This window comes from Oncorhynchus mykiss, chromosome 3 (genome assembly GCF_057628025.1).
Source record: "Oncorhynchus mykiss isolate SJ-2025 chromosome 3, ASM5762802v1, whole genome shotgun sequence".
NCBI lineage: Eukaryota > Metazoa > Chordata > Actinopteri > Salmoniformes > Salmonidae > Oncorhynchus > Oncorhynchus mykiss.
The window spans coordinates 79,003,610-79,028,191 of NC_143024.1; the positions used below are offsets into that span (position 1 = coordinate 79,003,610).

The following is a 24,582-nucleotide window of genomic DNA, read 5'->3' on the forward strand; positions in this document are numbered from 1 at the left end:
TCATCCAGAGTGATCATGGGCCTCTTGGCTGCATCTCTGATCAGTCTTCTCCTTGTATGAGCTGAAAGTTTAGAGGGACGGCCAGGTCTTGGTAGATTTGCAGTGGTCTGATACTCCTTCCATTTCAATATTATCGCTTGCACAGTGCTCCTTTGGATGTTTAAAGCTTGGGAAATCTTTTTGTATCCAAATCCGGCTTTAAACTTCTTCACAACAGTATCTCGGTCCTGCCTGGTGTGTTCCTTGTTCTTCATGCTGCTCTCTGTGCTTTTAACGGACATCTGAGACTATCACAGTGCAAGTGCATTTATACGGAGACTTGATTACACACAGGTGGATTGTATTTATCATCATTAGTCATTTAGGTCAACATTGGATCATTCAGAGATCCTCACTGAACTTCTGGAGAGAGTTTGCTGCACTGAAAGTAAAGGGGCTGAATAATTTTGCACGCCCAATCTTTCAGTTTTTGATTTGTTAAAAAAGTTTGAAATATCCAATAAATGTCGTTCCACTTCATGATTGTGTCCCACTTGTTGTTGATTCTTCACAAAAAAATACAGTTTTATATCTTTATGTTTGAAGCCTGAAATGTGGCAAAAGGTCGCAAAGTTCAAGGGGGCCGAATACTTTCGCAAGGCACTGTATCTACAGTATTTGTGTGTATGCATTCAGTTTGTGTTCCTGTATCAGGCTCATCTTTGCCTTTGTGTCTGTCTGTGTTATTTGTTGTTAGTAACTGTGTGTCTTTATGATTACGTTATCTTTCATCACATACGTTGTTTGTTGCCCATGTGAATACTGTACGTATCTTTGTGTTTGTGGTGGTGACTAGGCATATGTGTGTTAAACTGCTAAACAAACAAAAATACCATAACGTGCTAAATCCCTGGCATAGCATGGCATTTTGCCACCATCAGGGCATTCTGAGGGAGAGGAGGGCGGCTAATAGGTTGGGTGAGGGAGGGCACAGTGTGGATGCCATGGGAACCAGGGATCCCTGCAGGATAGGTTCATCTGTGCCACACAGGCTGCTGGCAGGCTGCGTACAACTGAATGTGTTGGCCTTGCTGATCACACAACGCCCTTCCCCTCTACCCTGTTTATGGGCCAAATGACTCTACAGCTGGGTCAAATGAGTACAAAGAGACATACAGTATACACACACATGTTTTAGGCGACACACACACACACACACACACACAGACACACACACACACACACACACACACACAGCACATCATTATTGTAGGGAAAAGTTTATACTGAGTGGCCTAACTGACCTTTCATACTGTCTATGTCTCTCTCATGACTGTAATTCTTCCATAGACTTCTCTTTAAGACAAAGTAATGCTTTTAATGTTATTAGTATGGAAGTATGCATCTCTGAGGATGCTATAATAAGCATGTCTATACTCCTGGCTTGACTGGCTCCCTGACCTGAGTCTCGGTTCACATCCTAGATAAACAGCCTAATGAGTGTTTATGTAACGTTAGTTTCACTTACTGATCTCAAGACTGTCTCCCCATTCCACTAAACCACAACAGCATACAGAAATGTCATTATAGAAAATATATTTATCCATATATGGTGTATTTCACACGTATGTACTTCCAGTGTATGCCCTACATACATTTTAAGATGCGTTACTGAATTCTAAGGATGCATATAAAGACAGACAGCTGTCACACTCATTGTTATTTCAGTAGGCTGTATTCATGTTCAGTGTTTAACACGTTGGTTTGTAACTGATAGTTTGTCTTGCCTATAGGCTGTGATTTTCCACATGACCCGGTTGGCTATACCTCTTTATGTTGACTCTTGGATGACTGGCTGAATTTCTAAGGGAGATGGCTGCCCCACATACCACTGTGTGCACACGCACGCACACACACGCGCACACACACACACACACACACACACACACACACACACACACACACACACACACACACACGTGAAGGCAACAGCGCTCCAGGGGCATTTGGTGTGTGTGTGTGACAGAGAGAGAAAGGGGACTATGTGAGAGTGATGAATATGAGAAGGGAGTGCTTATGTACTCTTAAGCCTATGATTCACTCACAGTTCCAACATGCCTTCCTCTGCTTGCTCACGCGCTCTCTCTCTCGCGCGCTCTCGCTCTCTCTTACACACATCATTATTATTGCAATCCACAGGGAGCCTTATGCTTCTGTTGTTACCAAGGCAACAGTAGACACTTTAATTCTGGTTGCTCTTTCTCCCTCTCACTGGGGTTAGAATTTGATACTGGAGTAATGTTATCCCTAGAAGGTGTTTGTCGTTCCTACCCTTTTTGACTCGTTCATGTATTTTACAAAGAATTCCTGGTATGCTTGTGTTTTTATTTAGAAACCCTCACGTTTCTTGGGTTACAGGCACAATGCAGATGCTTTCAGCTGCAGTCATTGTATCATATATCTGGAGTCCTTACATTCCTCACAGGTGACACTAAATCCTTCTAAATGATGTATTGAGCTGGACAGTGGGCTTGGCATTGCAACCCATACAGTAGTCATCATAATATAATGATCACTGTTATACTCAATGAACCAAGAGCAGATATTCACACATATACCATAACACTGGATTTGCATGCACATTTGCTTAGTGTGCTATTTGGGTGTTTGTGTCCTATTGGTCAGGCAGATAATTTATAAGTGTAGTTATATTTGCATAATGCTGAGATGAGGGAGTGGTGATTGGCAGGGGGTCATTGGGGCAACTGCATTGTCTGGAGCATGGATCACACCAGAGTCAGGCATGACGGGGTGTAACGACCCCTGTCTGGAGCATGGATCACACCAGAGTCAGGCATGACGGGGTGTATCGACCCCTGTCTGGAGCATGGATCACACCAGAGCTGAGGATTAGAGGGTTACAGTATGTGGCTAGCTGCTGCCTCCAGTTTCGGGGGGTGAGAATAAGGGGCAATGTATTTTTGTCGGGGTTGATACGTTTTTCATATGGGAAAATCAAGTCTGAAATTACAAAGTTCAGAAGCCTTTTTAAACCTCATGTGAAAGTTATCCTGCAACAGGGTGATCAAATGAAGATCCTATATATGTGTGTGCCTGTGAGACAGTGTGTGTTTCATCACAGAGGACCAAGCTGTCTGGTCTATGATTTGAGGACCTGATGTACCTTCCTTGATGATGGGATTGGGCTTCAGATCATGACTGTGTCACCCTTTACCGTAATCCTCAGATCACCTACTGTAGCTTTTAGAATAATGAAATGGAGAATAACTCACTTAATGTTCTGTCTCCCTGGCAGTCTATCACTGTAACACAGTCGCCTCTAAGTCCCAACCGGTACGGGCTGGCACATAACTCTTTAGTTTGCCTTACTTTTAGCTTTACCTGCTGTGTACTCTGTGAATAGGCCTCTGGTAGCAAGCGCAGATCTGAGCTGTATATTTAATTGATAACAGACCTGTCTGTCTCTCTTTCTGTCTCTCTGTTTCTCACAGGTCAATATGTCTACAAAAGGACATCTACAGGTTTGTCAACATAGATCCCTGATGTTTTCAGTCTGCTGCCAGTCTGTTTAGTCAGTTAACCCATCTCTTCTTGGATCAGACCACCCCGCTAATCACCCTGACACCCTGAGACCCCCCTCAGACACCTGGCCAATCGCTGGCTCTGAACAGAGTTGCCATGGACACTGAGTCTATCCAGTCTGGCTACTCCAGCCACTCCAACAGATCCAACAGACATGGGTAAGACATGATTTCGCCACTCACACTCACTCGCACTCTTACACACACACACACACACACACACACACACACACACACACACACACACACACACACACACACACACACACACACACACTCCCCATCAGGGAGAGGCTTATGTCTCAATCTGCTGCAGAGCAAGTGGATGCCTGTTGTCCCCACTGTATTTTGTTTGTCATTTAAGACTAGCTACATGTCGGTTGTTGGAAAACAAATAACAGGGATTGTTCTGCCATTGTAATCCTTGGGCAGGTCACCTAAGTCCAAACAGTGTAAAAAAAATCATATATGTAGTATACTGAACAGAAATATAAACGCAACATGTAAAGTGTAGGTCCCATGTTTCATGAGCTGAAATTATCCATCCACCTGTCAGGTGTGGCATATCAAGAAGCTGATTAAACAGCATGATCATTACACAGATGCACCTTGTGCTGGGGACAATAAAAGGCCACTTTAAAATGTGCAGTTTTGTCACACAATGCCACAGACGTCTCAAGTTTAGTTTAGAGGGAGCGTGCAATTGGCATGCTGACTGCAGGAATGTCCACCAGAGCTGTTACCAGAGAATTTAATGTTAATTTCTATCATCATTTTAGAGAATTTGGCAGTACGTCCAACCGGCCTCACAAACTCAGACCACGTGTAACCACGCCAGCCCAGGACTTCCACATCCGGCTTCTTCACGTGTGGGGTGGGGAGTATTTCGGTCTCTAATAAAGCCCTTATGTGGGGGAAAACCCCAGTGGGTGGGCATGGCTGCCAAGTGGGTGTGGGTGCACCCCTGCCCAGTCATGTGAAATCCATAGATTAGGGCCTAATTTATTTATTTAAATTGCCTAATTTCCATATTTGAACTGTAACTTAGTAAAATGTTTGAAATTGTTGCATGTTGTGCAAAGCTGTCATCAAGGCAAAGGGTGGCTACTTTGAAGAATCAAAAAAATAAAAAATATTTTGATTTGTTTAACACTTTTTTGGTTACTACATGATTCCATATGTGTTATTTCATAGTTTTGATGTCTTCACTATTATTCTACAATGTATAACATAGTAAAAATAAAGAAAAACCCTTGAATGAGTAGGTGTGTCTTTTGACTGGTACTGTACATGCATGTATCCATACATATTCATTTTCGGGATGGAAAAAATGCTTTAAGTGTAAACTTAAACGACTAAAACCAAATTATACCAAATTATAAAGTATGTAGAAAATATAATGGAACTATATTATCTTTGAGAAGTAGCTAACAATCATGAAAATAAAAGCTAGACAGTCAGGGAGAATAAAAAATTCCCAAAACTATGAATTTAGCATGATTTATTTTATTATGTTTGAGCAAAAGAGCACAGCATAATCTATGGCAAATTGCAAGAAACTAGATTCAAACAAATGTTTTCTCTCAGCTCCATGCCATAATATTGTATGTAGAATCTCAGGAAATTAGCTTTAAAGCTGCAAACTTCTCTCTCAGCTGCATGGCAAAATGTGTAGAATTGCAGGAAATTGACTTCTAAAATGTAGCCGTGTCGATGGCCAATCTTGCTCATTGCCACACCCCCTGCCACTCCCACCAACAAAGCCCCTTTTTGATCCCAAAAGAAACCCTGAAATGATGGCGGGAGAGAGATGAGACGGGTGAAGCTAATGCATTATTGTCGTCACATCCTTCAACCTATTTCTCTGATTCACTCTGACTTGTTCTGTAAATGAGAGAGGGAGTGTGAGAGACTATTAAAGGAATTTGGCATTCTTCTCTTTCACCCCAACACTCATCCGCTTGTCAGTTTCAGTATTCTTAGTGTGTGTGTTCTCTGTAGGGAGCAGAGTCGGCGTGAGCATCGTAAGCTTAGCAGTAAGGACAGTAGCCGGTCGGAGAGGTCTGTCATCAACACCCCCGACGGGCCCACTCAGGCCTCCCCCACCCACAACAATGAGCCCCTGCTGAAAGACCCCATCTCCGTGACTGTAGACGAGGCTCCGAGCCTCCAGGTAAGCTCCAACACATCAGAAGTCACACAAACCATGGTTGAGAGATTCATAAAGCCCTGCACAGCTACAGTATACTGTACAAAACAGAACCTGCTTACAGTAACCCTGCACACAAGCAATCATCAGCCACCCAATCTCATTCTGGGTGGCAGAGTAGCCTAGTGGTTAGAGTGGTGGACTAGTAACCAGAAGGTTACAAGTTCAAACCCCTGAGCAATCTGCCATTCTTCCCCTGAACAGGCAGTTAACAAACTGTTCCTAGGCAGTCATTGAAAATAAGAATTTGTTCTTAAGTGACTTGCAGAGTTAAATAAAGGTAAAATTAAAATTCTCTCAGAGTCAAACAGAACCCTTACAGGGACCCAGCTGGCAGTGTGTCACATGATGCAGGACTGAGGCTTCGGGAAGTAGTGGAAGGCGATGGGAATGTCTTTGTCCTTTTGTCCCCTGTGATACACACACACATGCAGTACACATTTCAACATCTCGCAATACCAGTGAGGTTCCAGTGAATGGCATTGCTCTTTTGTCTAGTATTCCCATGTGACACACGCACACATATGTCAGAATGACCTTCAATCATATCAGTGAGGCTCCTTTGTGTGTCGGGTTAGTAGATTACTGTATGTGTCTGAGCAAAGCCTGTTAGTCAGTCTGTGTTAGTGTGTGTTGTTGTGCTTTGTTATAGTGTGTAACAGGACTAACCAGGGCTCTGAATAATCTATATTCACCCTCTGCCAGAAGAGAGGGCTGCCAAGCAGGTATCAAACACCACCCACTCTCTCTCTCTCCCTTTCTCTCTCTAACTCCCTTTCTCTCTCTCTCTCCCTTTCTCTCTCACTCTCCCTTTCTCCCTGTCTCTTTCTCTCTGTCTCTCTCAAATTGTTCAGGGTGAATTTATATTTGTTTCTGACATCTGGGTGGGAAATCATGATTTTCGTTTAATTTTTTACTGCCAGGGCTCAATTATGGAAATATTGCTGTAGAATATTAAGGTTCTGTTGAATACCTTCTTTGGTTGGTGATCGAAGTACCAAGTCATCAGCATATAGCAGGTATTTTACCTCAGTGTCAAGTAGTGTGAGTCCTGGGGCTGGAGAATGGTCCATGTCTGCTAATTCATTGATATAAATGTTGAAATGATTTGGACTCAAACTGCAGCCTTGTCTCACACCTCGACGTTATGAAAGGAATTCTGTTCTTTGGTTGTTGTTTTTTGTTGCACACTTGTTTTCTGGGTACATACATTTTATGAAGTCATACACCTTACCATCAAGCCCACCTTGGAGAATTTTGTAGAATAGCCCTTCGTGCCAAATAGAATTGAATGCTTTTTTAAAGTCAAAAAAGCAAGCAAGGATTTTGCCCTCTTTTTTTTGGAGGACGTGTTTATTAACTAGTATCTGTAAGGTGTGTGTGTGTGTGTGTGTGTGTGTGTGTGTGTGTGTGTGTGTGTGTGTGTGTGTGTGTGTGTGTGTGTGTGTGTGTGTGTGTGTGTGTGGTCAGTAGTGCGATGGTTGGGGAGAAATAAGTACAAGTCTGTATGTCTGTGTCTCTGTCTGTCTGTCTGTCTGTCTGTCTCTCTGTCTGTCTGCGTCTCTCTGTGTCTGTCTGTCTGTCTGTATGTCTGTCTGTCTGTCTGTCTGTCTGTCTGTCTGTCTGTCTGTCTGTCTGTCTCTCTGTCTGTGTCTGCGTCTGCGTCTCTCTGTGTCTGTCTGTCTGTGTCTGCGTCTGCGTCTCTCTGTGTCTGTCTGTCTGTGTCTGTCTGTCTGTCTCTCTCTCTCTCTCTCTCTCTCTCTGTGTCTGTCTGTCTGTCTGTCTGTCTGTCTGTCTGTCTGTCTGTGTGTGTCTCTCCCTCTCGCTGTCTGTCTGTCTGTCTGTCTGTCTGTCTGTCTGTCTGTCTGTCTGTCTGTCTGTCTGTCTGTCTGTCTGTCTGTCTGTCTGTCTGTCTGTGTCTCTTTCTGTCGGTCTCTCCCTGTTGATCTCTCCCTGTCGGTCTCTCTCTGTCTGTCTGTCTCGCACTCTCTCTGCTGTATTCCTTCTCTTTGGAGTCTATTCATGGATGCCAAGGGAAGCCAGGCTTCCCAAAAAAATTTACTCCAGAATTATTATTTCGTCCCTGTGTTTCATAATTATCTTTCAATTCGCAAGAGACTGGAGAAAGTATCCAAGTGAGTGAAACAGCCCCCTTCTCTACCCTCTGTTTGTATAGGCCTGATGCTGTCTGATCCTAAAGAGTATGACATTGTTGCCACCCATAGCATTGAATGCAAGGGAAGCCAGTGAGCATGTTGGCTCCCTTGATAAAGCAAAGTATAAAATAATAGACAATCAGCGTCGAGCAAAACTGAGTGAGCTCAACTGTGAATTGTCCTGGGAAGCCAGTTTGGATTTGGCGTCACTCCTATCAAATCACATTAAGAGCATACGTCATTGATAGAGACAATTTGAATTTTTGTGTTGTCCTCCAGTGGCTACCTAGCAAAAATTGTCCCTTTCCTTAATGGATGGAGATAGGGATTTGGACTTGGACTTAATGCTTCGTACTGGCCATCGATTGTAACAGCGATTCTGATCCAACCATAAATTCATACATTGTGCCCCTGGCCTGAGAGGATGTAAGTTCAATATGTAGCTAGATGTAGTAGGCTAATGTTAACTAGCTGGCTCATCGTTGCCCATGAGAGGAAGTTAGGCTAGCTAGCAAGCATTTTAGCCAGGTAGCCTAGGACAACAATAACTAAAATGATGTACTGTATCAGAGTGATAGACCGTTTCATCAACAGGAAAGAGGAAGATGGCATTGGCGTTTCTCTACAAGTAAGATGAGTCAACATGGTTTTTCTACTTACACACACATCAGTATCATAGACAGCCACATCATATTTAGCTTACATTGATTGGACTAAATCAATTTTGGTATCTTTTAGCTGTCACTGTATTAGACTAAGCATAGGTGATTTGATGATGAAATATTGATGATGAAATGGTGCTGGAATAGTGGAGGCAGCTCCTGTTTCCTTTGCGACTTGCTGTAACTCTGTGATTCTTAATCAATAGTTGTTTTGTGGTCCTAAAATGTCGGAAACATTAAAGTGCATTCAGAAGGTATTCAGACCATTTGGGGTATTGTGTGTAGATTGATGAGGGGGAAAAAAACTATTGAATCCATTTTAGAATAAGGCTGTAACGTAACAGAATGTGGAAAAAGTCAAGGGGTCTGAATACTTTCCGAATGCACTGTAACTTGCTTACAGTACACGCAATCCTCTATCTGCCTGTCTCACTTTCCCTCTCTGTCCTTCTCTGTCCCCTCTTCTCTCCCTCTCTTTGCCATTCTGTTTGTATGCCAGGGTGAACTCTTAGTGTTTGGTTAATCTGTCAGTGTAAATGGAGAGGGTTTAGCCTGTATTTGTTCTAGCATTACTACAGAGAGACTCTATAGTTGTATTTGCCATGCTTTAAGGAGATGTTGGATTATGTATAGCAGAGTGCCCCAACTGACTGCCCTGGGGACCAATTTGGCATGCATGTGTTTTTATTTGGCCCCAGACCAATATTTAAAAATATATATATTTGTTTTTTATGTGTCATTGTTGGACAAAAACGACTGTAAAAAAGAAATGAGCTCCAGGTGATTTTAGTTGTGAAATCTGTTCCCAAGTATTCCCATACATAATAGAGAGATGTGATCGTTTACAATGTAAGCAAGGTTTGAAATGATTGTGTTTAAGTCAAATATTAGATCTGTTTGGGCTTCTTGCGGTCAATTTGCAGTCTATAAATGATTTGTAATTATGTTCTGGCCCCCCGACCATCTACTCAAGAAAACAATCAGCCCGCAGCTGAATCTAGTTGATGATCCCTGATCTTTATCATTGAGGAGAGTAAGAGCACATTAAGATGTAACAATGGGAGAGGACAGTTATGTGATGACCCAATAGATGAATGGAGATGTGATAGGCTGATTAAGATGATATTGAAAGAGCTGATCCTCCTGTGACATCCCTCTCTCAAATAGGGGTCATTGGGTTAATGTGCCTCTCCACTCTGTCTCTCTCTCTCTATTGCTCTCTTTTTCTAACCTTCTGTGTTTTTCTCTCACCCCTCTCTTTTTCTAACCTTCTGTGTTTTTCTCTCACCCCTCTCTTTTTCTAACCTTCTGTGTTTTTCTCTCACCCCTCTCTTTTTCTAACCTTCTGTGTTTTTCTCTCACCCCTCTCTTTTTCTAACCTTCTGTGTTTTTCTCTCACCCCTCTCTTTTTCTAACCTTCTGTGTTTTTCTCTCACCCCTCTCTTTTTCTAACCTTCTGTGTTTTTCTCTCACCCCTCTCTTTTTCTAACCTTCTGTGTTTTTCTCTCACCCCTCTCTTTTTCTAACCTTCTGTGTTTTTCTCTCACCCCTCTCTTTTTCTAACCGTCTGTGTTTTTTTCTCACCCCTCTCTTTTTCTAACCTTCTGTGTTTTTCTCTCACCCCTCTCTTTTTCTAACCTTCTGTGTTTTTCTCTCACCCCTCTCTTTTTCTAACCTTCTGTGTTTTTCTCTCACCCCTCTCTTTTTCTAACCGTCTGTGTTTTTCTCTCACCCCTCTCTTTTTCTAACCTTCTGTGTTTTTCTCTCACCCCTCTCTTTTTCTAACCTTCTGTGTTTTTCTCTCACCCCTCTCTTTTTCTAACCTTCTGTGTTTTTCTCTCACCCCTCTCTTTTTCTAACCTTCTGTGTTTTTCTCTCACCCCTCTCTTTTTCTCCCCCTCTCTCCTCTCCTGTTTGGCATAAATCAATTAAAGGAAGGGGATGAGGGTGTGGAGGCTAGATCAGTGAACCTTGACACAGTTTCCTAGACACACCCACACACACACTGGTTTACCACGCAACCTGCAGCCCTCGGGGGGCGGCATGTCATGCCAAATAGTGTCTCCCTGCCAAAAAAGTGTGTCCCCTGTGTCACAATGGGATTCACTAACCTATTAGCATACATTGCTATATCAATGGTGTCATGAGCTAATGTGAAATTTGAGATCATGACAGCCAAAATGAAGTTATCTTAATTCCCGGTATGTATACATACAAAGCTGTTTAAACAAGTTTTGTTTAGCTAATAAAATGAAAACATTACTTTAGCATGTCAATCTTGGTGGGTCAAACTCAAAAAAATGTATCCATGCCAGCAATGCCACTACACAACAGTATACAATACATTAATTGCATTATAACGGTGACAAGCGGTGCCCACAAACTGTTAGGGCCTTCATAAAGATGTCCCAACAACAGAGCATTATTTTCAGCACCATGGAGTGTGACGACAGGCGCAGGAATACATAATATGTTTTTTTATTTCTCCACCCAAATAAAGTATGTCATGAAAACGACAGGGATGAAGCCCAAAACAAACACGTGTATATAGAGTTGACATTTAATCATGGTCAACATTACCTGTTTTAGGTCAGTTAGGAACACCACTTTATTTTAAGAATGTGAAATGTCAGAATAATAGTAGAGAGTGATTTATTTCAGCTTTTATTTCTTTCATCACATTCCCAGTGGGTCAGAAGTTTACATACACTCAATTAGTATTTGGTAGCATTGCCTTTATATTGTTTAACTTGGGTCAAACGTTTCAGGTAGCCTTCCACAAGCTTCCCACAATAAGTTGGTTGAATTTTGGCCCATTCCTCCTGACAGAGCTGGTGTAACAGAGTCAGGTTTGTAGGCCTCCTTGCTCGCACACGCTTTTTCAGTTCTGCCCACAAATGTTCTATGGGATTGAGGTCAGGGCTTTGTGATGGCTTTTTTAAAGTCAATACCTTGGCTTTGTTGTCCTTAAGCCATTTTGCCACAACTTTGGAGTATGCTTGGGGTTATTGTCCATTTGGAAGACCTATTTCTGACCAAGCTTTCAAATCAAATCAAAGTTTGTAAACCTTACAGTGAAATGCTTACTTACAGGCTCTAACCAATGGTGCAGGAAAAAAAGGTATGTGTGTCTGTGTGTGTGTGTGTAGGTAGGTAAGTAAAGACATAAAACAACAGTAAAAAGACATTTGAAAAAAAGAGTAGCAAGGCTATATACAGACACCTGTTAGTCAGGCTTATTGAGGTAGTATGTACATGTAGGTATCGTTAAAGTGACTATGCATATATGATGAACAGAGAGTAGCAGAAGCTTCAATATATCCACATACTTTTCCTGCCTCATGATGCCATATATTTTGTGACGTGCACCAGTCCCTCCTGCAGCAAAGCACCCCCACAATTGTCTTAAAATAATTTATTTACTAACTAAGTAATTCACAGAAATGCATAACAAACAGTGGATATGGTTACAAGGAAATGATAGGAGAATGTGCCCTAGTGGGCTAAACCGGCATGGCGGCTTGTTAGACAATAGGGAATGGGGGGGTCAGCTGAGGAGACACTACAGAGTTTAATATTATCACAATTGAAATGCTAATCCTTTGCACATGAAGGCTCACTCATTCGGGAACAATTGCAATCGATATATATATATGTTTATGCTCAGTGTGTCGTCGGGATCTCTGTTGAAAAGTTTGTTCCTGTTGGAGAGTCTGTCCGCCCTCTCTTTCTCTCTGTCATGGTTAGAATGGAAAGTTCAGAGTGACATTCATTCATGTCGTTATAGAACAGATGTTTCGGCGGTTGTCGGTCTTCGTGTTCAATGATACCGAATTCCTAGCTGCAGACTAGTAATTAATATCAAAGTCTTGTTCTTATTCTGTCGGTATCAATAGTCTAAGAGTTTAACCACGTGGTATGGTTAAAAGATTCAGCCATATACTCCAACCTTAGCTTTTACTCAGGTTTATGGTCTCTACTCACACCTTGGCCCTCTCGTGGTAAGCTGGTCTGCAACCTTTAGCCATCTCGTAATTGAGGTAAGCTCGGTCTCCTCTCAAACCTTGGCTCTCTCATTATCGAGGTAAGCTGGTCTGGCGATAGAAAATCCGGGTGGGGGTTTTATTCGGAAGAGCAGAAAAGGGCCTGTCCCATGATGCCAGACCATAACTGTGCTCATGGGCAGTCCTCTGATTTATGTAAATTCCAAAGGGAATTGGAGTTTCCTTCATTTAAAAAGTCCAAAATCACTTTACACAATTTCACAAACAGTATCATCCTCACGCATTCATCTCATACAACAATTAGATGTAAGCCTCAAAGCTGAGGCTATTGTATAAACAGCGTTATGGTAATGTGGCCGCATTGTTTCCCATGAGTTTCACAAAATTGTACCAAACAGACCAGTTCGTAGCCGGATTCTTCACCGATCTTTTATACCTTCTCCAGAACATAAATGTCGTTCCCTTCTCCAGTTCTGTGAGGTGGAATAAATTCCTTTGTTCTCTCTATGAAACTGACTCTCTCTCTACACAGTCTGGCCATGAGGCAGGATCTTCCCTAGGAATTTACGATCTCTCTGACCACAGCAGCCTGGTTGTAGGAGACAGAGAGAGATGGTGCCGAGCTAGGGGGATGGTACTCGCGTTGTCCAAAGAGGGCAACATAATGACAGCGGTATGACGGCTGCGTGGTCCAATGGTGTTTATACTTGCATACTATTGATTGTACAGATGAACGTGGTACCTTTTAGGTGTTTGGAAATTGCTCGTAAGGATGTGAAGTGAAGTGCACCAGTCCCTCCTGCAGCAAAGCACCCCCACAACATGATGCTGCCACCCCCTTGCTTCACAGTTGGGATGGTGTTCTTCGCCTTGCAAGCATCCCCCTTTCTCCTCCAAACATAATGATGGTAATTATGGCCAAACAGTTATATTATTGTTTCATCAGACCAGAGGACATTTCTCCAAAAAGTACAATCTTTGTCCCCATGTGCAGTTGCAAACTGTAGTCTGGCTTTTTTCATGGTGGTTTTGGAGTGTTGGCTTCTTGAAAAACAAGTTTTGACTCCAACCTAAGTGTATGTAAGTTGAAGACGGAAATTTACATACACTTAGGTTGGAGTCAAAACTTGTATACACACACACACACACACACACACACACACACACATACTAATCAGGGGGAATGGGATCCAGGTGTGCATAATGAGACAAGACAGTCAGGGGTTGGTGGTAGTGAATCCAATTCAGTGATGCCTAGAAGGCCGGTGACGTAGACCTCCGAAGCTGGTGAACGGAATGAACAGTAGTACCGTGGGGATCCGTGACAATTATTTCGTTCGCTTTGCTTCTCATTTTTAGTAGATCAAGCTAACGATTGTGTTATTAAAAAATCAAATGTTAAATGCCTGTCTATCCTATCTACCTTCCATAACCAAGATGGCATTGCAGTCAGACGTCCTTTGTGCTTGTCTTGTCGTGTATATATATATTTACATCTTTCTTCGCATATCTTTTATATATTTTCCAAAAACTCAACTTCAAAACACTCTCCTGCAACCCGCCTCACCAATTAAAAAAAAACGTACTATTTACCTAAAATCTGAAATTCACAATAGAAGCTAGCCAGAAGCTAGCCAGAAGCTAACCAGAAGCTAGCCAGAAGCTAACCAGAAGCTAACCAGAAGCTAGCCAGAAGCTAGCCAGAAGCTAACCAGAAGCTAGCCAGAAGCTAACCAGAAGCTAGCCAGAAGCTAGCCAGTTTACTGGCTAACGTTAATATTCAGCTAACCACGGTTTGTCGTCATCAGCTATCCTTTAGCTCAAAAAGCTATCGCCAGTTTTGTACAACGCGACTCAGACTAGAACATACCTGACCTATTTTTCTATCCATATCCCCGGATTTCAACCACAAACTCTGGACATTTACATCTGGATCTCGCAGCTAGCTAGTTGCTATCCGTGTGACTATTGGCTTACGTCGATCCCGGAGCAAACATCAATTTTTCCGGAGCTAGCTAGCTGAAGAGTTCCATCAGCCACTCCTGTGCTACAAATACCTATTCGGATCCGTTTTACTGTCGATGCGGAGCCCCACCGGGCTTTCACGACTGGAATACCGACGTTATCTGCCCGAGGGAGTTATCCAACTGGCCCCTCCGTCGCAACGTTACCTGAACGCCCATCTGCGGCCCGCTAATCGTTAGCTGTCTTATCGGCTGCTATCTCAGGTCTATCGGACAATTTTTCTTGGGTCACTATATCTATTTTGCCAATTGGATTGATCCCCTCTACCACACGGAGCCCCACTAATCTACCGACGGAAACGCTCGAGGTGGCTAAAAACAGACCTCCATCCTATGCTAGCTTGCTACCGATGGCCTGGCTAGCTGTCTGAATCGCCATGACCCCAACCAACCTCACAACTCACCACCCTTATGATCACTCGACTAAGCATGCCTCTCCTTAATGTCAATATGCCTTGTCCATTGCTGTTCTGGTTAGTATTTATTGGCTTATTTCACTGTAGAGCCTCTAGCCCTGCTCATTATACCTTATCCAACCTTTCAGTTCCACCACCCACACATGCGATGACATCACCTGGTTTCAATGATGTTTCTAGAGACAATATCTCTCTCATCATCTCTCAATACCTAGGTTTAGCTCCACTGTATTCACATCCTACCATACCTCTGTCTGTACATTATACCTTGAAGCTATTTCATCGCCCCCTGGTCATCCAGGACGTTCTAGATGACCAATTCTCATAGCTTTTAGCCGTACCTTTATCCTCCTCCTCCTCTGTTCCTCTGGTGATGTAGAGGTGAATCCAGGCCCTGCAGTGCCTAGCTCCACTCCTATTTCCCAGGCGCTCTCTTTTGATGACTTCTGTAACCGTAATAGCCTTGGTTTCATGCATGTTAACATTAGAAGCCTCCTCCCTAAGTTTGTTTTATTCACTGCTTTAGCACACTCTGCCAACCCGGATGTTCTATCCTTGTCTGAATCCTGGCTTAGGAAGACCACCAGAAATTCTGAAATCTTCATCCCTAACTACAACATTTTCAGACAAGATAGAACGGCCAAAGGGGGCGGTGTTGAAATCTACTGCAAAGATAGCCTGCAGAGTTCTGTCCTACTATCCAGGTCTGTACCCAAACAATTTGAACTTCTACTTTTAAAAATTCACCTCTCTAAAAACAAGTCTCTCACCGTTTCCACGTGCTATAGACCACCCTCTGCCCCCAGCTGTGATTTGGACACCATATGTGAACTAATTGCCCCCCATCTCTCTTCAGAGCTCATGCTGCTAGGCGACCTAAACTGGAACATGCTTAACACCCCAGCCGTCCTACAAACTAACCAGGTACCACCCCCAAAGCCGTAAACACGGGCACCCTCATAGATATCATCCTAACCAACTTGCCCTCTAAATACACCTCTGCTGTTTTCAACCAAGATCTCAGCGATCACTGCCTCGTTCAAACGACCTCCACTCATCACTGTCAAACGCTGCCTGAAACACTTCAGCGAGCAGGCCTTTCTAATCGACCTGGCCGGGGTATCCTGGAAGGATATTGATCTCATCACGTCAGTAGAGGATGCCTGTTTATTTTTTTTAAATGCCTTCCTCACCATCTTAAATAGGCATGCCCCATTCAAGAAATGTATAACCAGGAACAGATATAGCCCTTGGTTCTCTCCAGACCTGACTGCCCTTAACCAACACAAAAACATCTTATGGTGTTCTGCATTAGCATCGAACAGCCCCCGTGATATGCAACTTTGCAGGGAAGCTAGAAACCAATATACACAGGCAGTTAGAAAAGCCAAGGCTAGCTTTTTCAAGCAGAAATTTGCTTCCTGCAACACAAACTCAAAAAAGTTATGGGACACTGTAAAGTCCATGGAGAATAAGAACACCTCCTCCCAGCTGCCCACTGCACTGAAGATAGGAAACACTGTCACCACCAATAAATCCACTATAATTGAGAATTTAAATAAGCATTTTTCTACGGCTGGCCATGCTTTCCACCTGGCTACCCCTACCCCGGTCAACAGCACTGCACACACCACAGCAACTCGCTCCAAGCCTTCCCCATTTCTCCTTCTCCCAAATCCAGTCAGCTGATGTTCTGAAAGAGCTGCAAAATCTGGACCCCTACAAATCAGCCGGGCTAGACAATCTGGACCCTTTCTTTCTAAAATTATTACTAGCATGTTCAATTTCTCCTTCGTGTCGTCTGAGATTCCCAAAGATTGGAAAGCAGCTGCGGTCATCCCCCTCTTCACACTCTTGACCCAAACTGCTACAGACCTATATCTATCCTACCCTGACTTTCTAAGGTCTTCAAAAGCCAAGTCAACAAACAGATTACTGACCATTTCGAATCCCACCATACCTTCTCCACTATGCAATCTGGTTTCAGAGCTGGTCATGGGTGCACCCCAGCCACGCTCAAGGTCCTAAACGATATCTTAACTGCCATCGATAAGAAACAATACTGTGCAGCCGTATTCATTGACCTGGCCAAGGCTTTCGACTCTGTCAATCACCACATCCTCATCGGCAGACTCGATAGCCTTGGTTTCTCAGCCTCATTGCTAAATGTGCAGAATAGCATGAGATTAGTTATAAAATGTCAGTACACGAAACTGCGGTACGCGCCACTGCACACACATACACACACACAGTTTGGACCAATGTGACTAATTGCCTGATTGCCACCTACTGGAGAGCGAATGTGGATGTGAGGCCAAATACAGCCATTCGACAGTCACCACAACCAAGTGACTCTCCTCACCCGTCCTGATCACTAGAAATAGACTTTGATTTCGGACATTTGAAAAGGTCCTGAGAACGTCAATATATGCCTTCCTCGGCACTCAGGAAAAAATAATAAAAAATTATTGCCCAGTGTACCTGGTGTGAAATGGCTAGCTAGCTAATAGCGTTTCAATTGGTGATGTCACTCGCTCTGAGACCTTGAAGTAGTTGTCCCTCCTCCTTTTCCGCAGCATCCAGTGATCTGGGTCATGGCACCAATGTAACAGTGTTGCTTCCGTCCCTCTCTTCACCCCAACCAGGGCTCGATCCAGGGACCGTCTGAACACATCAACAACTGCCTCCCACAAAGCATTGTTATCTATCGCTCCACAAAAGCCACGGCTCTTGCAGAGCAAGGGAAACAACTACTTCAAGGTCTCAAACGTGCTTATTTATATAATGAATATGAGTTTGGGAGGGGCTTAAATTATTGGGAGGGGCTTAAATTATTAAATATTAAAGCTTTAAACCTCTCACTAAAAGCTTCACTCATACATAAGTTATACTTAAACCCAAAATGGTTCTCCAGTAGATTATTTAGAAAGGCTCATCCTTTGTTCTAATTTTGCCTTTTTGCCTTCATACATATTATAACTTCTCATTTCCGACTAATTGAAAATTACATTTTGTTTAAAGTATCGCCTTTTCTTAAACAAGCCATACAAGGTTGGTCACAATTTCAGTTTTATCCTCCAGAAAAGTTAGAACAAATATTTGTCACGCCCTGATCTTAGAGAGATGTTTTATTTCTCTATTTGGTTAGGTCAGGGTGTGATGTGGGGTGGGCATTCTATGTTTTGTATTTCTGTGTGTTTGGCCGAGTGGGGTTCCCAATCAGAGGCAGCTGTCTATAGTTGTCTCTGATTGGGAATCATACTTAGGCAGCTTGTTTTGCCACCTTAGTTGTTGGTAGCTGACTTTGTTAGTGGCCTGTATAGCCCTAGTAAGCTTCACGGTCGTGTTGTTGTTTCTTGTTTTTATTGGCGACATTCAGAATAAAAAGAAATGTACGCTCACCACGCTGCACCTTGGTCCCTGATGACGCTCGTGACAATATTACAACAAATGTTATGATTAATAAAAATATTTTCTTTATGGATTTAAAAAAAGATGTGTTATTATATTTATTAATGATGTTTTGAATAGAAACGGAGGAGTTACAGTGCCTTGCGAAAGTATTCGGCCCCCTTGAACTTTGCAACCTTTTGCCACATTTCAGGCTTCAAACATAAAGATATAAAACTGTATTTTTTTGTGAAGAATCAACAACAAGTGGGACACAATCATGAAGTGGAACAACATTTATTGGATATTTCAAACTTTTTTAACAAATCAAAAACTGAAAAATTGGGCGTGCAAAATTATTCAGCCCCTTTACTTTCAGTGCAGCAAACTCTCTCCAGAAGTTCAGTGAGGATCTCTGAATGATCCAATGTTGACCTAAATGACTAATGATGATAAATACAATCCACCTGTGTGTAATCAAGTCTCTGTATAAATGCACCTGCACTGTGATAGTCTCAGAGGTCCGTTAAAAGCGCAGAGAGCATCATGAAGAACAAGGAACACACCAGGCAGGTCCGAGATACTGTTGTGAAGAAGTTTAAAGCCGGATTTGGATACAAAAAGATTTCCCAAGCTTTAAACATCCCAAGGAGCACTGTGCAAGCGATAATATTGAAATGGAAGGAGTATCAGACCACTGCAAATGTACCAAGACCTGGCCGTCCCTCTAAACTTTCAGCTCATACAAGGAGAAGACTGATCAGAGATGCAGCCAAGAGGCCCATGATCACTCTGGATGAACTGCAGAGATCTACAGCTGAGGTGGGAGACTCTGTCCATAGGACAACAATCAGTCGTATATTGCACAAATCTGGCCTTTATGGAAGAGTGGCAAGAAGAAAGCCATTTCTTAAAGATATCCATAAAAAGTGTTGTTTAAAGTTTGCCACAAGCCACCTGGGAGACACACCAAACATGTGGAAGAAGGTGCTCTGGTCAGATGAAACCAAAATTGAACTTTTCGGCAACAATGCAAAACGTTATGTTTGGCGTAAAAGCAACACAGCTGAACACACCATCCTCACTGTCAAACATGGTGGTGGCAGCATCATGGTTTGGGCCTGCTTTTCTTCAGCAGGGACAGGGAAGATGGTTAAAATTGATGGGAAGATGGATGGAGCCAAATACAGGACCATTCTGGAAGAAAACCTGATGGAGTCTGCAAAAGACCTGAGACTGGGACGGAGATTTGTCTTCCAACAAGACAATGATCCAAAACATAAAGCAAAATCTACAATGGAATGGTTCAAAAATAAACATATCCAGGTGTTAGAATGGCCAAGTCAAAGTCCAGACCTGAATCCAATCGAGAATCTGTGGAAAAAACTGAAAACTGCTGTTCACAAATGCTCTCCATCCAACCTCACTGAGCTCGAGCTGTTTTGCAAGGAGGAATGGGAAAACATTTCAGTCTCTCGATGTGCAAAACTGATAGAGACATACCCCAAGCGACTTACATCTGTAATCACAGCAAAAGGTGGCGCTACAAAGTATTAACTTAAGGGGGCTGAATAATTTTGCACGCCCAATTTTTAAGTTTTTGATTTGTTAAAAAAGTTTGAAATATCCAATAAATGTCTTTCCACTTCATGATTGTGTCCCACTTGTTGTTGATTCTTCACAAAAAAATACAGTTTTATATCTTTATGTTTGAAGCCTGAAATGTGGCAAAAGGTCGCAAAGTTCAATGGGGCCGAATACTTTCGCAAGGCACTGTATCTCACATGCAGCTATCGAAAATGTATGGGAATATCTGCTCAATCCAAATGTACAACTAACTGATTGCAGCACTACCACAAAAATGGAGGAGGCAAGTGGAAAAGGGAGAAGGTTGGGAACGTGTTTGCCTGCCATATATTAAAGATACAAATTGTCTGAAAGGAGCTGGCATAAATAAAATAAAATACACTAGTTTAATTTGAGGACAAAAATGTTGACAGATGCGCCATACAGGTAGTGGCTGAGGGTTGGGATTAAAGAGTTTATGTTTGGTAATGAATTATTATGTGACTGCTTTATATAAAAGTATGTCAAATGTGTATGCAAAATATAGATGTAAAATGTATGTATATGTAGCAGAAAAGCTGTAAAAAAAAAACACAAAAGAACTAAAAGATATTTGTCCGCCGACGGGTGGGGAAGTGATAAAAAAAAAAGGTCTCAGGGGGAGTGACATCACCGATTGAAACCCTATTAGCTAACTAGCTAGCCATTTCACACAAGCACTGGGCGCAAACTCATGATGCTCATAGCCAAAGTGTGCTGCTCAGACCACCGCGCCACCACAGTTCACAATGTGCTAGCAATACTTGATGGTAATAGCACATCCTTTTTAATTATTTTGTTTTAAGCCTTCCCCAAACCATTGCCCTGACATTAACCATGTGGAATTACTGGCTTAATGGTTAACCTTTTGAGTTGTTTCTATTTTAAATGTGTATCCACACAGAATTAACCCTGTAACCACACATAATGAATGCATCAAAAATAGATGTTCATCCATAGTACGTCAAATTTCAGAGGGAAACTATGAGACCTTGTTGCCTCACCACCATTTATCAAATCAAATGTTTTTGGTCACATACACATAGATATCAGATGTTAATGCGAGTGTAGCTAAATGCTTGTGCTTCTAGTTCCGACCATGCAGTAATATATAACAAGTAATCTAACAATTTCACAACAACTACCTTTTACACACAAGTGTAAAGGAATGAATAAGAATATGTACATATAAATAATGGATGAGCGATGGCCGAACGCCATAGGCAAGATGCAGTAGATGATATAGAGTACAGCATATACATATGAGATGAGTAATGTAGGGTATGTAAACATTATATAAAGTGGCATTGTTTAAAGTGACTAGTGATACATTTATTACATCCATTTTTTTATTATTAAAGTGGCTAGAGATTTGAGTCAGTATTTTGGCAGCAGCCACTCAATGTTAGTGATGGCTGTTTAACAGTCTGATGGCCTTGAGATAGAAGCTGTTTTTCAGTCTCTCGGTCCCTGCTTTGATGCACCTGTACTGACCTCGCCTTCTGGATGATAGCGGGGTGAAAAGGCAGTGGCTCGGGTGGTTGTTGTCCTTGATGATCGTTTAGCCTTCCTGTGACATCGGGTGGTGTAGGTGTCCTGAAGGGCAGGTAGGTTGCCACCGGTGATACATTGTGCAAACCTCACTACCCTCTGGAGAGCTTTACGGTTGTGGGCGGAGGAGTTGCCGTACCAGACGGTGATACAGCCCGACAGGATGCTCTCGATTGTGCATCTGTAAACGTTTGTGAGTGTTTTCGGTGACAAGAGAGATTTCTTCAGCCTCCTGAGGTTGAAGAGGCCCTGTTGCGCCTTCTTCACCACGCTGTCTGTGTGGGTGGACCATTTCAGTTTGTCCGTGATGTGTACGCCGAGGAACTTAACTTTCCACCTTCTCCACTACTGTCCCGTCGATGTGGATAGGGGGGTACTCCCTCTGCTGTTTCCTGAAGTCCGCAATCATCTCCTTTGTTTTGCTGACGTTGAGTGTGAGGTTATTTTCCTGACACCACACTCCGAGGGCCCTCACCTCCTCCCTGTAGGCCGTATTGTCGTTGTTGGTAATCAAGCCTACCACTGAAAACTTGATGATTGAGTTGGAGGCGTGCATGGCCACGCAGTCATGGGTGAACAGGGAGTACAGGAGAGGGCTGAGAACGCACCCTTGTGGGGCCCCAGTGTTGAGGATCAGCGGGGTGGAGATGTTGTTTCCTACCCTCACCACCTGGGGGCAGCCCGTCAGAAAATCCAGGACCCAGTTGCACAGAGCGGAGTCGAGACCCAGGATCTCGAGCTTAATGACGAGTTTGGAGGGTACTATGGTGTTAAATGCTGAGCTGTAATCGATGAACAGCATTCTTACATAGGGTGGGTTAGGGCAGTGTGATTGCGATTGCGTTGTCTGTGGACCTATTGGGGTGGAAAGCAAATTGGAGTGGGTCTAGGGTTTCAGGTAGGGTGGAGGTGATATGATCCTTGACTAGTCTCTCAAAGCACTTCATGATGACGGAAGTGAGTGCTATGGGGCGATAGTCATTTGGGAACAGCAGACTGGGATAGGGATTGATTGAATATGTCCATAAACACACCAGCCAGCTGGTCTGCGCATGCGCTGAGGACGTGGCTAGGGATGCCATCTGTGCCGACTGCCTTGTGAGGGTTAACACGTTTAAATGTTGTACTCACATTGGCTGCGGTGAAGGAGAGCCCACATGTTTTGGTAGTGGGCCGTGTGGGTTGCACTGTATTGTCCTCAAAGCGGGCAAAGAAGTTGTTTAGTTTGTCTGGGAGCAAGACATCCTGGTCCGCGACGGGGCAGGTTTTCTTTTTGTAATCCATGATTGACTGTAGACCCTGCCACATTCCTCTCGTGTCTGAGCCGTTGAATTGCGTCTCTACTTTGTCTCTATACTGACGCTTAGCTTGTTTGATTGCTTTGCGGAGGGAATAGCTACACTGTTTGTATTCGGTCATGTTTCCGGTCGCCTTGCCCTGATTAAAAGCAGTGGTTCGCGCTTTCAGTTTTGAGCGAATGCTGCCATCAATCCACGGTTTCTGGTTGGGGTAGGTTATAATGGTCGCCGTAGGTACAACATCACCGATGCACTTGCTAATAAACTCACTCACCGAATCAGAGTATACATCAATGTTGTTGTTCGACGCTATCCGGAACATATCCCAGTCCACGTGATCGAAGCAATCTTGAAGTGTGGAATCAGATGGGTCGGCCAAGCGTTGAACAGACCTGAGCAAGGGCGTTTCCTGTTTTAGTTTCTGTCTATATGCTGGGAGCAACAAAATGGAGTCGTGGTCAGATTTGCCGAAATAATTCTTTGTATGCATCGCGGAAGTTAGAGTAACAATGGTCCAGAATTTTGCCAGCCCGGGTCGCGCATTCAATATGCTGATCAAATTTAGGGAGCCTTGTTTTCAGATTAGCCTTGTTAAAATCCCCAGCTACAATAAATGCAGCCTCAGGATATGTGGTTCCCAGTTTCCAGAGTCCAATGAAGTTCTTTCAGAGCCGCCGAGGTGTCTGCTTGGGGGGGATATACACGACTGTGATTATAATCGAAGAGAAATCTCTTGGTAGATAATGCGGGCGGCATTTGATTGTAAGGAATTCTAGGTCAGGTGAACAAAATGACTTGAGTTCCCGTATGTTGTTATGATCTCACCACGACTCGTTAATCATTAGGCATACACCTCCGCCCTTCTTTTTACCAGAGAGATGTTTGTTTCTGTCATGCAATGCGTCACGAATCCAGATGGCTGTACCGACTCTGATAACGTATCCCGAGTGAGCCATGCTTCCGTGAAACAGACAATGTTACAATCTCTGATGTCTCTCTGGAAGGCAACCTTTGCTCGGATTTCGTCTACCTTGTTGTCAAGAGACTGGACATTGGCGAGTAGTATACTCGGGAGCGGTGGGCGATGTGCAGCTTTATAACCCCCCATTGAGGGTTATAATTAAAGCTGATTTTATTCAGCAATCACAATGAGGATTTCTCTCTCCCCCTATTTCTCTCCCTCTCTCTCCCAGTGTAATTTCCTAATGGCATGTCAGGTGGTGTGTCCATCTGGCAAGGGATGACGTTTTAGGGGTGTCGTGTGGGTTAGTGTTTGCTAATTGTGTGTGTGCTGACACAAGAAGAGGGGCTGCGGTATTCAAATCCACACACACACACACTCTGTTCCCAGCTCCTTACCAGACAGACATTGAGAGAATAAAGCTCCGTGCAGCAGGCACAGAAAGAGTGAGTAAGGGAGAAAATGAACAGAGAAATACATAGCTGAATAATTGACAGAGAAATGCTCTCTTCAGCAGACAGGTATTTTAATCAGTGTCTCACTGTGCTCTTTCCTCCTCAGGCACATTTATTATAAAATGTATCCTGAGCTGGGAGACGAGATTTGACTCTAATTTGCAATGATAGGCCTGAATAACATCAGCCGTGTGCGTGTGTCATCCCTACCTGGTCATTATGAGCAGTCTGACTGTGTACTGTCAATGTCATCCTATGTGGATCAGTGGG

General features: G+C 43.2%; 1 protein-coding gene across 2 annotated transcripts in view; it reads left to right on the plus strand.

The window, feature by feature from the left end:
- Positions 1-24,582, plus strand: part of LOC110520441 (vang-like protein 1) — a 46,585-nt gene that overhangs the window by 10,483 nt on the left and 11,520 nt on the right. The window contains exons 2-4 of one of the 2 annotated variants that reach the window (XM_021597761.3): positions 3,492-3,521; positions 3,601-3,740; positions 5,583-5,754. In XM_021597761.3, coding sequence (XP_021453436.3) covers positions 3,679-3,740; positions 5,583-5,754 — 234 coding nt within the window. In that variant the 5' untranslated portion in view covers positions 3,492-3,521; positions 3,601-3,678. Of the gene's footprint in view, positions 1-3,491; positions 3,741-5,582; positions 5,755-24,582 lie in introns of both variants that reach the window. The other variant, XM_090230210.1, reaches the window with a different exon arrangement.